The following is a 17,083-nucleotide window of genomic DNA, read 5'->3' as shown; positions in this document are numbered from 1 at the left end:
GGAGATTTTGGCATAGTCTGAAGGAAAACTAAGTCCTGAGCAATGGAGAGTAAGACAACTGAGCATACTTTGGAATTTATGAGGAAACATTTTATGGCCAGCCTGGATGGGTCAATTAACATTACCTATAGAAAATTTAATTATTTTTTCCCCTCCTGTTATATGTAGCTTGTAGTTTGTCCTTTATTCACTAAGATCCATGACATCATGGAGGTAGTATCATGACATGCCTGTGAATTTGATTTAAGTGAGGGAAAGATGGCTTATCAATAACATGGATGATTTCATTTATCAATAAAAATACATAGGGCCATTTGAAATGAACATATTGAGAAACTCATGGGATGTTTTAAATGAAGATGGCCAGCCAAATGTTCATTTAGAGAGATCTTTTATTTGAAACAATTGCATCTCGGTTCCTTTGTTTTGTTTTTGTTAGTTTTCTGTTTATGATTTGTTTTGTTTTTGTATGAATTACAATGGGCGTCATAACTGAGGATTGCATTAAAAGTTTTTCTGCCTTTAGTTTCTAGTAAAGGCAAAAGGTATCAAGACTATTTCTTTTTACTATTTTTTTTTATTTCACCTAGATTATAAGCTATCAGCAACGTATGTTTTTATTGTGGATTGATACTTTTGATAGGTTTCCTTTATATTCTATCATCCAAATGCAAAGGATGGAAATAGTGAGAATCCTTCAGATTGAATGACTTAACCGTTTCTTATGAAACAGATTGTATCTTTCTTACTAATTCTGGTGTGTGTGTGTGTGTGTGTGTGTGTGTGTGTGTGTGTGTATGTGTGTGTGTGTGTGTGTATAGATAGAAAGACTGAGAAAGACAGTGAGAAATAAAGGGGCAGTCAAAGACATACACACAGAACACAGACACAGAGAAACAGATATAGAAAAAGGCAGAAACTGACAGAAACAGGTAGAGACAGATGGGCACTCGTTCCCCTTCTCTAGAAATTTATGATATTAAAAACTATCATGGCTCTATTTTCACTTAAGTGTTATTTATTAAATGTGAATTTTCAAGTTATGATCCTGTGTTTGGATTGTTTCATAACCTGAGATATCTTACTGTATTGTTATATATAGCAATTTTCCTTCCTTAGGCAACCATACTTCTAGATCTCTCTCTCTTTCTTTCTATCTTCTTCCTCTCTTTCCCCTATCTCTGTTTCAATTTTTTTTCCTCACTTCTTCTTTGTATGGGTGCTTTGCCTACATTAATTTTTAGGATTTAAGTATCTGCCCTTTGCTCACCACCAAAGGAAAATTCAGGAAATACAATCCAGTTAATAATGATTTGTTTTAATTTCTCAACAGAAAATTATGTCCTGGAAAAATTTTGGAAAACTTTTTTCTTCCTCTCTTTCTCTATCCTTCCTTCCTTCTTTCTTTCCTCATTCTTCCTTCCTTCCTTCCACCTATTTCTCTCTTTCTTTCTTCTCTCCTTCCTTCCTTTCTTTCCTGCATCTGACTATGAGAACCTTACTTTCTTTCTTATCTCCCTCACTCCCTGCACCCTTTACTCTCTCACTTTATCCCTTCGTCCTGAAGGCAAACTGAACAGGGGGAGGATACAGACCCTGATATAAACTATATGCCCTTTAATCTTTGGTGGAAGGGTAGTCCTGGGTTTCAAACCTTCCTGGCCTCTGGGAGGGGCTCACCCTCCTGTTCATAGGAAAAAAAATATACCCAGATAGCAATCTCCTATTTAATTGGAGATCTTGGCCAGGGGTGTGACCCCCACCCTGTATTGAAAGGTCCCAAGCTCCAGCTCCAAAAAAAACTCAATAAAGTCAAGCACTGTTTGCCTGGACCTTTGCAAAAGTCCTAACAGGAGTTTGCCCACTAAGAAAGCTCGTTTCTCTATGTAATAAACCCATTCTTGCCACCAACTTGAGCCTGTATTCATTGGAATTCTTTTGCAAAGGTTGAGACCAGTTTTCACACCCCAACACTCTCTCCCTCCCTTCATTTCTTCCCTCCATTTTTCTTCCTTTTCTTTTTATCTTTCTTGCATCTGCTTCTATCTCTGAGAACATTGGTACTTTAGTTAGTGAGAAAATTGTTTTCCTTAATTTAGTTCTAGGTATTGTCTTCTTCATCCAGACAGGAGCTGGTATGTTGGGAAACTTCTTTCTCCTTTGTCATTATGCCATCACTTTCTTTAATGGCAACAGGTTGCGGTCCATAGACTCTGTTTTCTTCTACTTGGGTTTGGCCAACTCCATCGTGCTTATTTCCAAGGGAGTCCCTCAGACAATGGTTGGTTTGGGACTGAAAAATTTTCTGGATCATATTGGCTGTAATGTGATTCATTTCCTCCACCGAGTTGCCCGTAATGTTTCTCTCACTATCACTTGCTTTTTGAGTGGTTTTCAGATTATCACCATCAGTCCCTTCACCTTTTCCATTTGGTCAAAACTCAAAGCTCAAGCTTCAGATTATGCTGCCCCCTTCTGCCTTTTTTGCTGGATCCTACACATTCTAATAAATGTCTATGTAATTAGAAATATGCAGGAGTATCCAGGAAGAAGTAACAACACAAGGGTATGGAATACTGGATTCTGTTCACAATTTGCTTCAGCATCATTCAAAGTTTCTCTATTTGTAATTTTGTTCTCTATTCCTGATTTCCTGTGTGTGGGATTTATGGTCATAGCCAGTGGCTATCTGGTGCTACTCTTGCAAAGACACCATCAACAAGTCCAGCATATTCACAGCTCCAGCCATTTGTCAAGAAGGTCTCCTGAGATTAAAGCCACCTTCACCATTTTGGTGTTGGTGAGCACCTATGTCTCCTTCTATTCAGTCAATTCTGTTTTGTCATTTTATCTCTTTATTTTTGATAAATATTATGTGTGGTTGATTCCCATATCATCCTTTTTGGCTGCATGTTTCCCAGCCATCAGTCCTTTTGTTCTTATCAGTTCTGATTCTCATATTCTCCAGCTTTTCTACTCCCTCTGGAAAAATAAATGATCCCAAGATTCTCCTTTCCCTTGGTGTTCCCTGGACTTACATTCTATTTCTTCTCATTAAGAAGACAATGTGATCAGGTCAGTACACAAGAGGATCAAAGAGTCATATGTTTTACAAATTAGAAGGAACATTAATTATGACAATCATCTTCACTATGAGGATCATCATGTCTAGAATTTTTTGGTATCTTTTAATTGTGAACTTCCATGTTTCAGATCTCTAAAATTATTTTGCGTTTTTAATATGTATTAAATATTCTCCTTTAGAAATTATTTTTTCATAGCATTGAATGGGATATTGAAAAATCCAATTTATGCTGGGGGAAGGACACCTGAGAAATGTCCATTAATTTCTTCAATATATGAAATAAAGGAAAAGTTGTGTTTTTCCTGTGATCTACAAAGACTGTAGAAAATATCTGGACAAAAGAGAGGAAAAAGTTTTGTGAACCTCACCCCTCATCAGGGACTGGCATAAGGGGTATTTTAAGTCATAAGAAGAATTTTTTTCTTTTATTCCATATAATTTGTAAAGTCTTAAAATTTCTTGCTACTGTCTATTATAAAATAGATCTCAAAACAAATTAGCATGAAATCTTATATTTTATTTCAGTACTAGTTAAACTCAGCTGAAACACTATGATTCTGATAGTTTTAGTAATAGAGTTATAAGATAATTAAATTATGAAGTCATAGTTCCCTTGAAATTTCAGAGAACTTAAGTTTTTAAATATCCATTGCTATTTTTATCTAATCCATGAACTTGAAAACTCTGCTAATAACAAGTTATACCAAGATTCTTTAAAAAATACATATAAGAATCTGAAATTGTAAAATAACTCATTTTGCTTTAAAGTTGAATATTTACCAAAAAAAGAGCTAAGGATGTCTAAATTATTATTCACTCCATTACAATTAAATCTCTATGATGCAAGTTAGCAAATTTCCTAATGTTATTTAAATAATTCAAGTATTAACTGACAAATAAAAAGCAAAGATTTTACAATACCAGGAAAGACAGAACTCTGAAATATTTTACTTTATATATAATCATTTACTTTTTTGAAAATTATTCGATTTTTTCCCAATTACTTAGAAATCTAAATATTTTTTAAATTAATTCTATTTTTTTCATTTAGAACTCCAATTAATCTTAATTTAATTAAATTTTAAAGTTTTTTTTTAATTAAAGCTTTTTATTTTCAAAACACATGCATGAATAATTTTTCAACATTGACCCTTGCATGGCCTTGTGTTCCAAATTTTCCCATCTTTCTCCTACCCCCTCCCCCCTAAATGGAAAGCAATCCAATATATGCTAGATATGTTAAAATACATGGTAAATCTAATGTATGTAAACATTTTTATATAATTATCTTGCTGTGTAAGAAAAATCAGATCAAAAAGGAAAGAAAATGAATAAGAAAACAAAATGCAAGCAAACAATAAAAAAAGAGTGAGCATGTTATATTATGATCCACACTCAGTTCCCACAGTCCTCTCTCTAGGTGAAGGTGGCTCTCTTCTTCACAAGATCATTGGAACTGTCATCAGTCATCTCATTGTTGGAAAGAGTCATGTCCATCAGAATTGATCATTGTATAATCTTTTTACCATGTATAATAATCTCCTGGTTCTGCTCATTTCACTTAGCATTAGTTCATGTAAGTCTCTCCAGGCTGCTCTGAAATTATCCTGCATTTTTTGAAAGGTTTTTATTTTCAAAACATATGAATAGATGGGTCTCAGTCTTCACCTTTGCAAAACATTGTGTTCCAATGTTTTTCTCCCCTCCTTCCCTGAACTCCCTCACCAGATGTCAAGTACTCCAATATATGTTAAGGATATACAATTCCGTTAGACAAATTTCCACAATTATCATGCTGCACAAGTTCTCTCTGGGTGTAGATGCTCTCTTCATCACAAGGTCATTGGCACTGGTCTGAATCATCTCATTGTTGAAGAAAGCCACATCTATCAGAATTGATTATATAATCTTGTTGGTGCCATGTATAGTAATCTCCTGGTTCTGTTCATCTCACTCAGCATCAGCTCTTGTAAGTATCTCCAAGTCTCTCTGAAATCATCCTGCTGGTCAACTCTTACAGAACAATAATATTTTATAACATTCATATACCATAACTTATTCAGTCATTCCCCACCTGGCGGACATCCACTCAGTTTCCATTTCCTTGCCACTAGGGCTGCTACAAACACTTTTTCATACGTGGATCCTTTTAGCTTTTTTGTGATCTCTTTTTTTTTAATGGTCTTCAATCCAGAAGAGTCACTCCTAGAACAAAGGGAATGCACAGTTTGATAGTCCTTTGGGCACAGCTTCATATTGCTGTTTAGAATGTTTGGATCAGTTCACAATTTTATCAACAATGTATCAGTGTCCCAGTTTTCACACATCCCCTCCATCATTCATCATCACCTTTTCCTGCCATCTTAGCCAATCTGAGAGATGTGTAGTGGTACCTCAGGACTTCAATTAATTTTAACTTAATTCTTCCCTTTAAAGAGATTGAGACTAAGAAGAATCTAATCCTTACAGAAATCATAGGTAACAACACCTATATGTGTGTGTGGGTGTGTGTGTGTCTATAGCTATGTATCTATATACACACACAATCATATATTTATATTTACATACACATGTATATATATGTATAGATATAGATATAAATATAGATATAGATATAGATATATGAATTTATGTGTGCCTGTAGGAGCAAAAATGTAAACAAACCTGGGATGGAATGAGCAAGAAACTTGAGTAACTAATTCCAAATTGTATAACAGCTTATAATAAAAAGAGTTGCCTTGTAGTAAGGACATGTTCTACAAATGTGTTGGTCCCAAATTCAATAATAAATCTAATTCAAATTGACTTTTCTTTGAGCTAACATAAAATATTCCCTAACTTGCTCTCTACTACAAAACTCTTTTCTTTAAAACAGAAATAAAGAAGGTTCTCTTTTAACCTTGAACTAATTAATAGACATATTTTATTACCACAAAATTTTGCATAGTTTCATTATTCTTACATAATTTTGAATATTTCCAAGGATATCTTCTGCACAAATATATATCTATAAACAGGCAGGTGACAAGGACAGGTACTTGTCTTCTTGTCTTGTTTAGGGTGTAGATGTGATAATTATCTCAGACTGAAAATGCTGAGAACTTGCAAGTTCTAAGTCTATATTTTAAACCAATACAGAGGTGTCCAAATATAGTAGCAAGATTCATCATAAGACTATTCAAATTGTCTTGGTTAGAGAGATTTATAATGAAAAGAAGAATCAAGCTAAGATGTTGAATTAAGGTTCAAACTGACCTGAACTTGACTTAAGTCATCTCTGGAAAACTTTGAAATAATGCCTCAAAATGAATTCTCTAGTGACAAAACTAACAAGAAGACAGGGTGAAAAACTTATCCAACCCAAGACAACTTAGTAGACTGGTGGGAAAGGTATATATCACTTGGGTCAAAGGGAACACTATCTAATGCAGATAAGTCAGAAGCAGCCAGTGCCCAACAAACCAGGAAAAGAACCCGAACTCTAATACAGGTTGGAGAGCCTGTTCCTGACACAGCAGGCAATTAATCAGACAGGCATGAATATACCTTTTTCTCAGCAGTACATGGAACCTATACAAAAATTGACCATTTATTAATGCATAAAAAACCTATTTGTACAAAGACAGAAATAGTAAAAGCATTTTTCTCAGATCATGATGCAATAAAAAGCCAGGGGAAAATAGACCAAAAATTAATTGAAAACTAAATAATCTAATTCTAAAAAACGAGTGGGTGAAACAATGAATCATAGACATAATCAATAATTTCATACAAAAGAATGACAACAATGAGACATACCAAAATTTGTGAGATGCAGCTAAAGCAGTAATTAGGGGAAATTTTATATTTCTAGATGCTTACTTGCATAACATAGAGAAAAAGAAGGTCAAGGAATTGGGCTTACAACTAAAGAAGCTAGGAAAAAAAAATTTAACCCCCCCCAATTAAATACCAAATATGAAATTCTGAAAATAAAAGGTGAAATCAACAAAACTGAAAATAAGAAAACTATTGAATTAATAAATAAAAGTAGAGTTGGTTTTATGAAAAAAGATAAACCTTTATTTAATTTGGTTAGAAAAAGGAAAGAAGAAAATCAAATTGTTAGTCTTAAAAATGAAAAGGGAGCTATGTGTATATGTATACATACATACATACATATATACATGTGTGTATATATAGCATAGTCATCTATATATAACTATATAACTGAAATTATAGTCAACATGAAATTTATCCAAAATCTTGAAAGAAAAACAATTTGCTGGGTAATGATGACTGTGTCTGCAAGAAAATCAGAGAATTATCCTATAAAATGAGATAAGCCTAAGACTGGAACCTTCTGGGAATATAGTTTTCTAGTGCAATAAGTTTAAAATATACTGTTTTGAATCATCTAAGTAGATTATTTTTTATAATTAAAGAAAGTACTGTCACAGCCATGCCTAGAGTCAGGTAGATTCATCTTCCTGAGTACAATCTGATCAAAGACAATTACTTCCTGTGTGATCCTGGGCAAATCATTTAACCCAGTATGCCTAAGTTTCCTCAATTATAAAATGAGCAGGAGAAGGAAATGGCAAACCATGACTATTTCATTGTTAAGCAAAAGTCAAATGAGACCACAGAGTTGGACACAACTTAAGAACTGAAATATTATAAAGTGAAGTCTTTGTGTGTGTGTGTGTGTGTGTGTGTGTGTGTGTGTGTGTGTGTGTTACAGATCTTTGTCAAAGATTAGTAAAGCATATGGACTATGGCAAAATATTTTCAAATAAAGTTACATATATGTATATGTATGTCTATGTTTATATATGGAACCCACATTAAGAAGCCTAATGCAAATATAATGAGATTATAGAAAGCAGAATTGTGGAGTAAACACTTTTAAATTTAATTTATAGTTTAAAAAGCTATATGTAATAGAAGTTTACATACAATACATACAATCTTATTTTTAAATTTTTATGTTCAATTCTTAAGTTGATAATAAAAGAAAAAAAATTTTAAATATATAGGTTCTTTTAAAAGCAAAGCATGAATATACTATTAATGAAGATGAAATCAGAGCAATTATAGGGGGTTATTTGGTACAATTATATGCCAATAAATTTCATTTATATATGCTATTATAGTTTCTATTTTTCTTGATCTTTAACTCAGCTCTTATTTAGAAGATATTAAGCATACAAATTTAGATTTTTTTCCTTTTTTGTATTTATTTCATATTTATATTGCTGTGACATTAGTAATTTTACCATATTCCATATTGATTTGCTAGTTCTTCTTCCTTTGCCTGTGACATTTTTTTTTTTTTTTGACAACTACATCCCTGTTTTCCTGGAGCCCAGGAAAGTTCCTCTCCTCTTGGAGATTTGCTAATGATTTCATCTTTGTCATTATTCATTAGTAATTGAAGATAAGGAATTTCAATCAATGGAAATTCTTGAAGACATTTTCATCTGGGGCAAAAGTTAACTTTTTTAGACACATCCCTTTTTCCCTTGGCAGACTAATGTCACTGGTAGCACGCCCATGATATGATAATCACACCTCTGGAGACAGATGAGCTCAGATAATACAGACCTTATAAGAGGGATCTGCCTGAGCCATCACATATGCACACACAAGTACAAAGTGAGGCAATCTGTCTGATTCAGCTCTTTCCTCCATCCTAGAAGCATAGAACAATCAGGTGAGTGTCTTCTTCTATCTCAGTTTTATATCTAGGGACTTAGAAGCAGAAATGTTTTTCCACAAGACAATTAGAGAGCTAGAATGTTGTTCAGGCCCTATGTGCTGGGGACAAAAAAAGACCTTGAAAAGGCTGAAACAAGCCTTGGAACTTTCCTTGGAATCTTAGTGTTTCCCTGTCTTTGTTGACATTCTCTCCCCTATTCCATGACCTCCTCATCTCTCACAGGTGGTTTTTCAACAGCCCATGACTGTTGTCTCTGGCTTGAGAGCACCCTAGAGGTTTCATTCGCACCTATTGTGAGGAGCATTTTTCTAAACCTCACAATCCTGACAGTTTGGGCTTTTACAGTGGCTATTTCTATCTTCTCTAGATTCTGAGCCTTCTGTCTTTCTGGTGAGAATGATTTTTTATTACCCTCCATTCCCTGCTCTTTGTTTCCTCTTCTTTCTTCTTCCTTTCTCTTCCCTTTGTTCTTTCAGTTTGTCTCTTCTCCTGAGCTGCTCTGATTGATGTTTATTGCCTTTGCCTTTTCTGCTTTGAGCAACCTCTGAAACCTTTGTCTTTTTCCTGTTAATGCTCTCTTTTCTCATCTATTGTTTATCCTATCTTTTTAGACATTTAAAAAGGTCCAAGAGTTTCTGGGTAGTTTATTCATTTATTAATAAAGCCAGCAGGTTACTAGTAATAGGGTGGTTATTTGGTGAACAGCCATGTTTATATAAGCTACAGAAGAGTACATGGACCATTAAATAGCAATCAAATCTAGTTAGTTAATGTGATTGAAGGTAGATTATATTAAAATGAAGGGTTGAGTATCTTTTGATAGGAAAAGTATCTCTGCATCATACTAACCATAGTTTTAGGCTATCAGTTCAAAAACTGTATATCTTCATCAAGCATGAGCAGAATAGTATAGTCTCCCAAATTTAGATTAAATTCCTTATAAGATTGGGTGTAGACTGCCTGACCTTGAGGAGAGTTACTGCAATCTCATAAGTACTCTCCTTGTGAAGAACTGAACTTTTAAAGGACTTCAGAAGAAGGTGAGAAAAATAACTCCACTGGACTTGAGAAGGGTGAATTTAAGTCTTTAATTCCACAACTGCAGATGGGTGTCCTATCAAACAGGAACACTTGGAATCAATACCTGTTCTTTTTTTTTTATACCCCAAATGCAAGTCCTTCTTTAGTTGCCTCATTAGCTGAGTACCAGAAATCACAATCTATCAGGTGTGAGTATTCCCCCTATGTGAGTGTGAATCTTTACTTAATTGCCTCATTACTCCTATCTTAGTATCCACTTTATTTGGACATATTTGAGTCCTTCCCATGATTCCCTACTGCCTGAGTATTATCTTTTCTGATGATTCTAATTCCCTCATATGAGTCTAAATCTGCTCCTTTGATCACATCAATATATCTACACTCCCATGTGAAAGTATTTTCCATCTCTGCTTACAATCATTTGTAAGTCTGAGTTCCCAGCCCTTATTACACTCGCCCTTTTTAATTTTCATTTTCCTGGTCACATCCTATCAATCTAACTCCCATTTTCATGTTTCAATTTCTCTAATTCAATTTTCATAACTCTATAGAAACTAAACCACCATTCAGTTCTACAAAGGGAAGAGCTCTGAATCTCTTCTCAAATTATTGGTTATTAATACTTTTTTTTCTCATACTTTCATAGTTTTTCCAAGAAGCCTTTCCAGATTGTGTTAATGACTGTGCTTTCCTTCTATTTACTTTATTTTTTCCTATTTCTGTATAATTCTCTTTTTGTAAATTCGAATCTCCTTGAGTTGTTCTACCTCAGTTTCCCTGCACTAGTTTCCCCTTATTGTCCTGATTGAGTTTCCCTAAATTTTTCTATCTCAGTTTCCTTAACTGTTCTGCCTCAATCCTCTTAGTTGTAAAACCCCCTCTGGTTCATTAAGATTGAGGACCATTTGCTCTAAGGTTATAAATTGTCAATGGGAGATGAGGAACAGATCAGACATCCTGGCTCCTAGCTCCTTCTGCCTTCAAAGAATTTGTGACACTGTCCTTCTAAAATATTCCAAGAGATAAGACCATGCCAGATACTTCAAATGATATACTTATTTCTGTTTATTCAAACATCCTGACTCTGGCTTTTTAGTCAGACTTTATTGACTCTCCCCATCCTGACAGAACCAAAAGGTTCTGTAAGAACTTTTCCAGCTCTTCTTTTCTTTGTTTGAAAGATATAAAAGGGTTTGGCATTCTCCCATTCGTCACTGGAAACTTTGAGACAAGAGTCCTGTCCAGTCCATTAAACTCTCCAATTAATGAAATATTAAAAACTCTCTAATCTCTATCTTGCCTCAGTTTCTCCGGCATTACCGAGTTTTTATATTTTCTTCCTCAGTAGACTGTGAGCTTCTTAAAAAACAAGGGCTAGCCTTTAGCTTTGTTATTTCCTTAGAATTTAGGATTAAGTTGGTCACATAGTAATATTACCATCTTTTGGGACTGGTAAAAAAATTTTTTTAAAGCAAAATTTTAAAAATTGAATTTAGCATAAAAAATCTTCCTTTATGCTTTCTTTTGGGTTTACTTCTAGAGTTTAGAATTTTAATGAAATGAAGTTTATTTATGGATTTGAGCATGTACATGGTTCCCATTTCAAAGTAAAACTTGCTATTAATGATATATATGGATGAATTTCCTGTCCCAGGTTAAGATATCTCCATCACACTTTTCTCCATCCCTGCACTCTCCTCCACTCTCTTACCACAAAGAGAGGGACCTGAGACATTAGATATGGTCTGTTGCTGGATCCTAGTCAGTAAAAATTAATTTCTCATTTGACCACTTAGTGCCCTGCCTGTGTATTGGGAAGTTTCTGTGTATCAAGGCTGTTTTAGGAAATGAGTGAATCCCCCCCTAATAATAAACCACAAAATTAGAATCATCTATTAATCTTTTCATGAGCTTCTAGGCTCCAGGCCATGAACTTCTCTGAATTGTTCAACCTGCTACCTGATTCTGAGCCTCAGCACCCCTTGGATGTCACTGCCACCATCTTCAAGTCATGTGTTTCCTCAGTCTGGACACTGTTAGGTGGGGCCCATTCTGCTCCCTTTAGAAGCACCTGATCTATCTTTTTTCTATAAATCTATTTTCTTGCTAGTGTTTTTTTGCTAAATTCTATTTTTTTTTTGGCTGAGGCAATTGGGGTTATGTGACTTGTCCAGAGTCACACAGCTAGGAAGTATTAAGTGTCTGATACCAAATTTGAACTCAGGTGGTCCTGACTTCAGGGCTGGTGCTCTACCCACTGCACCACCTAGCTGCCCCTCTTGGCTATATTCTTTTGGAAATTATATCATTTTAATTGGCATTACAATGACATCAATCTTTGTCCCTTGACTTGGAGATGACTGAGCCTGCAAATTCTTTTAAGAGAGCCAGTCTGGAACCCCAACCTTTTGGGGTTCTTCTTTGAACCCCAACACGTTTAGCAAACTGTCTTTTATCAATATTTATGAGATTGGTAAATATTCATAATTGAAATTTCCATGTTATCTGTAAGTGTGGAATTGTGGTCTGCATCACCCACTGGTTGACTTCCCCCTTACTTCTCTGACACTGATCTACTATCCAGATATACTATCAGATAAAAGGGCAGAGACCGAGCTCTGGCTATTTATTCTTAGCGTGCATCTCACCAGAAGTCCTCTCTACCATTTGCACTTGCCTATGAAACTTAAGGACTAAGGAGCTCCATCCTCACATGTCCACTGCTATTGTTGTTGCAACTGCTACTAGCCTGCAAAAAAGGTAGAATACCGCATATTGTATATGTAATCTTTTAAGAAAGAATTATATATTGGGGATGACTTTCTACCTAAAGAAAAAAAAATGCTTGAATTGGACATTCCCTTTCCACTGAGTGGCATCTAATATATTTTCAAATAAGCTTGTTCTTTCTTTTTTCAGCTAGGCTCTGAAATTATTGACTTGCAACTAACAGCTCCAGCTGGTTTCTCCTGCTTTCTCCTGGAATCAAGATTAACATTTCCCCAACAACTAAGAAATGAGATGTCTGCAATTCTACAGAGACCACATAAGGATGAAAATGTAACCAGCACATCAGAGCTAGACCACCCAAGTAAGGTTTCTTGTCCCAGCCAGATTTTCTCACTTCATTAAAACCACCCAAGTAGGGGGCAGCTAGGTGGTGCACTGGATAGAGCACTGAAGTCAGGAGTACCTGGGTTCAAATCTGACCTCAGACACTTAATACTTTCTAGCTGTGTGACCCTGGGCAACTCACTTAACCCCTCAGAGAGAGAGAGAGACAGAGACAGAGAGAGAGAGAGAGAGACAGAGACAGAGAGAGAGAGAGAGAGAGAGAGAGAGAGAGAGACAGAGAGAGAGAGAGAGAGAGAGAGAGAGAAAGAGAGAGAGAGTTAGTTTATAGGCTCATAGCTTCTGCAAATCAAAAGGAAATAATTGAATTATCATATCATTGATTGCAGTACTTAAGTTCCAATGGAGAGCTTTAGCCATTAATAAGGGAATAGACTCTGTCTCGGTTCCCTGGCAGAACTCACCATTAATAAGGAAGGAGACAAATTTTTAATTAAATCCTAATGAATTTGCTTAAGTCAGATGGTTTTTAATGAACCCTCAACTCAATAAAGTAGACTAATTTCCTAAAGAAGTTAGCAGGGGATTGGGATACAGGTAAGTTCTCTTATAGGAGGGAAATAACCTTGGGTTTGACATCATAACTTGGCCATCACATTAGGTTTCCAGGAGTTTGTCAGGGAAAAATTGAGCAAAGTCCACCCAAGTGCAATAAAGGCCTATGGAGGATAACTAAAGGCCTGAACAAAATCTAAAGATAGAGATAATCAGTGCTACTTGTTGCTTGTCACTAGGCTAGGAGGAAGGACATGAGTTTTTGTTCCATTCTACATCAACTAGACAAAATCAAGGCAACCTTTTTATTTATTTATTTTTTAAAGGCAATCTTTTTATTTGAGGGAGATTTTGGCATAGTCTGAAGGAAAACTAAGTCCTGAGCAATGGAGAGTAAGACAACTGAGCATACTTTGGAATTTATGAGGAAACATTTTATGGCCAGCCTGGATGGGTCAATTAACATTACCTATAGAAAATTTAATTATTTTTTTCCCTCCTGTTATATGTAGCTTGTAGTTGGTCCTTTATTCACTAAGATCCATGACATCATGGAGGTAGTGCCATAACATGCCTGTGAATTTGATTTAAGTGAGGGAAAGATGGCTTATCAATAACATGGATGATTTCATTTATCAATAAAAATACATAGGGCCATTTGAAATGAACATATTGAGAAACTCATGGGATGTTTTAAATGAAGATGGCCAGCCAAATGTTCATTTAGAGAGATCTTTTATTTGAAACAATTGCATCTCTGTTCCTTTGTTTTGTTTTTGTTAGTTTTCTGTTTATGATTTGTTTTGTTTTTGTATGAATTACAATGGGCGTCATAACTGAGGATTGCATTAAAAGTTTTTCTGCCTTTAGTTTCTAGTAAAGGCAAAAGGTATCAAGACTATTTCTTTTTACTATTTTTTTTTATTTCACCTAGATTATAAGCTATCAGCAACGTATGTTTTTATTGTGGATTGATACTTTTGATAGGTTTCCTTTATATTCTATCATCCAAATGCAAAGGATGGAAATAGTGAGAACTCTTCAGATTGAATGACAACTGTTTCTTATGAAACAGATTGTATCGTTCTTCCTAATTCTGGTGTGTCTGTGTGTGTGTGTGTGTGTATAGATAGAAAGACTGAGAAAGACAGTGAGAAATAAAGGGGCAGAGTCAAAGACATACACACAGAACACAGACACAGAAAAACAGATATAGAAAAAGGCAGAAACTGACAGAGAAACAGGTAGAGACAGATGGGCACTCGTTCCCCTTCTCTAGAAATTTATGATATTAAAAACTATCATGGCTCTATTTTCACTTAAGTGTTATTTATTAAATGTGAATTTTCAAGTTATGATCCTGTGTTTGGATTGTTTCATAACCTGAGATATCTTACTATATTGTTATATATAGCAATTTTCCTTCCTTAGGCAACCATACTCCTAGATCTCTCTCTCTCTCTTTCTATCTTCTTCCTCTCTTTCCCCTATCTCTGTTTCAATTTTTTCCCTCACTTCTTCTTTGTATGGGTGCTTTGCCTACATTAATTTTTAGGAATTAAGTATCTGCCCTTTGCTCACCACCAAAGGAAAATTCAGGAAATACAATCCAGTTAATAATGATTTGTTTTAATTTCTCAACAGAAAATTATGTCCTGGAAAAATTTTGGAAAACTTTTTTCTTCCTCTCTTTCTCTATCCTTCCTTCCTTCTTTCTTTCCTCATTGTTCCTTCCTTCCTTCCACCTATTTCTCTTTCTTTCTTCTCTCCTTCCTTCCTTTCTTTCCTGCATCTGACTCTGAGAACCTTACTTTCTTTCTTATCTCCCTCACTCCCTGCACCCTTTACTCTCTCACTTTATCCCTTCGTCCTGAAGGCAAACTGAACCCCTGATCTTTGGGGGGGAGGATACAGACCCTGATATAAACTATATGCCCTTTAATCTTTGGGGGAAGGGTAGTCCTGGGTTTCAAACCTTCCTGGCCTCTGGGAGGGGCTCACCCTCCTGTTCATAGGAAAAAAAAATATACCCAGATAGCAATCTCCTATTTAATTGGAGATCTTGGCCAGGGGTGTGACTCCCACCCTGTATTGAAAGATCCCAAGCTCCAGCTCCCAAAAAAACTCAATAATGTCAAGCACTGTTTGCCTGGACCTTTGCAAAAGTCCTAACAGGAGTTTGCCCACTAAGAAAGCTCTTTTCTCTATGTAATAAACCCATTCTTGCCACCAACTTGAGCCTGTATTCATTGGAATTCTTTTGCAAAGGTTGAGACCAGTTTTCACACCCCAACACTCTCTCCCTCCCTTCATTTCTTCCCTCCATTTTTCTTCCTTTTCTTTTTATCTTTCTTGCATCTGCTTCTATCTGTGAGAATATTGGTACTTTAGTTAGTGAGAAAATTGTTTTCCTTAATTTAGTTCTAGGTATTGTCTTCTTCATCCAGACAGGAGCTGGTATGTTGGGAAACTTCTTTCTCCTTTGTCATTATGCCATCACTTTCTTTAATGGCAACAGGTTGCGGTCCATAGACTCTGTTTTCTTCTACTTGGGTTTGGCCAACTCCATCGTGCTTATTTCCAAGGGAGTCCCTCAGACAATGGTTGGTTTGGGACTGAAAAATTTTCTGGATCATATTGGCTGTAATGTGATTCATTTCCTCCACCGAGTTGCCCGTAATGTTTCTCTCACTATCACTTGCTTTCTGAGTGGTTTTCAGATTATCACCATCAGTCCCTTCACCTTTTCCATTTGGTCAAAACTCAAAGCTCAAGCTTCAGATTATGCTGCCCCCTTCTGCCTTTTTTGCTGGATCCTACACATTCTAATAAATGTCTATGTAATTAGAAATATGCAGGAGTATCCAGGAAGAAGTAACAACACAAGGGTATGGAATACTGGATTCTGTTCACAATTTGCTTCAGCATCATTCAAAGTTTCTCTATTTGTAATTTTGTTCTCTATTCCTGATTTCCTGTGTGTGGGATTTATGGTCATAGCCAGTGGCTATCTGGTGCTACTCTTGCAAAGACACCATCAACAAGTCCAGCATATTCACAGCTCCAGCCATTTGTCAAGAAGGTCTCCTGAGATTAAAGCCACCTTCACCATTTTGGTGTTGGTGAGCACCTATGTCTCCTTCTATTCAGTCAATTCTGTTTTGTCATTTTATCTCTTTATTTTTGATAAATATTATGCGTGGTTGATTCCCATATCATCCTTTTTGGCTGCATGTTTCCCAGCCATCAGTCCTTTTGTTCTTATCAGTTCTGATTCTCATATTCTCCAGCTTTTCTACTCCCTCTGGAAAAATAAATGATCCCAAGATTCTCCTTTCCCTTGGTGTTCCCTTGACTTACATTCTATTTCTTCTCATTAAGAAGACAATGTGATCAGGTCAGTACACAAGAGGATCAAAGAGTCATATGTTTTACAAATTAGAAGGAACATTAATTATGACAATCATCTTCACTATGAGGATCATCATGTCTAGAATTTTTTGGTATCTTTTAATTGTAAACTTCCATGTTTCAGATCTCTAAAATTATTTTGCGTTTTTAATATGTATTAAATATTCTCCTTTAGAAATTATTTTTTCATAGCATTGAATGGGATATTGAAAAATCCA

At 35.5% G+C, this 17,083-nt stretch overlaps 1 protein-coding gene across 1 annotated transcript in view; it reads left to right on the top strand.

Moving 5' to 3' along the window:
• The window catches only part of LOC141562605 (vomeronasal type-1 receptor 3-like), an 82,415-nt gene extending 65,641 nt beyond the window's left edge, over positions 1-16,774 (top strand). The window contains exons 3-4 of the mRNA XM_074302609.1: positions 12,747-12,918; positions 15,882-16,774. Coding sequence (XP_074158710.1) covers positions 12,747-12,918; positions 15,882-16,774 — 1,065 coding nt within the window. The remainder of the gene's footprint in view (positions 1-12,746; positions 12,919-15,881) is intronic.
• The last annotated feature ends 309 nt before the right edge of the window (positions 16,775-17,083 follow it).

The sequence above is a fragment of the Sminthopsis crassicaudata genome, chromosome 3, assembly GCF_048593235.1.
Source record: "Sminthopsis crassicaudata isolate SCR6 chromosome 3, ASM4859323v1, whole genome shotgun sequence".
NCBI lineage: Eukaryota > Metazoa > Chordata > Mammalia > Dasyuromorphia > Dasyuridae > Sminthopsis > Sminthopsis crassicaudata.
This window is presented reverse-complemented; position numbering and strand designations above follow the sequence as displayed.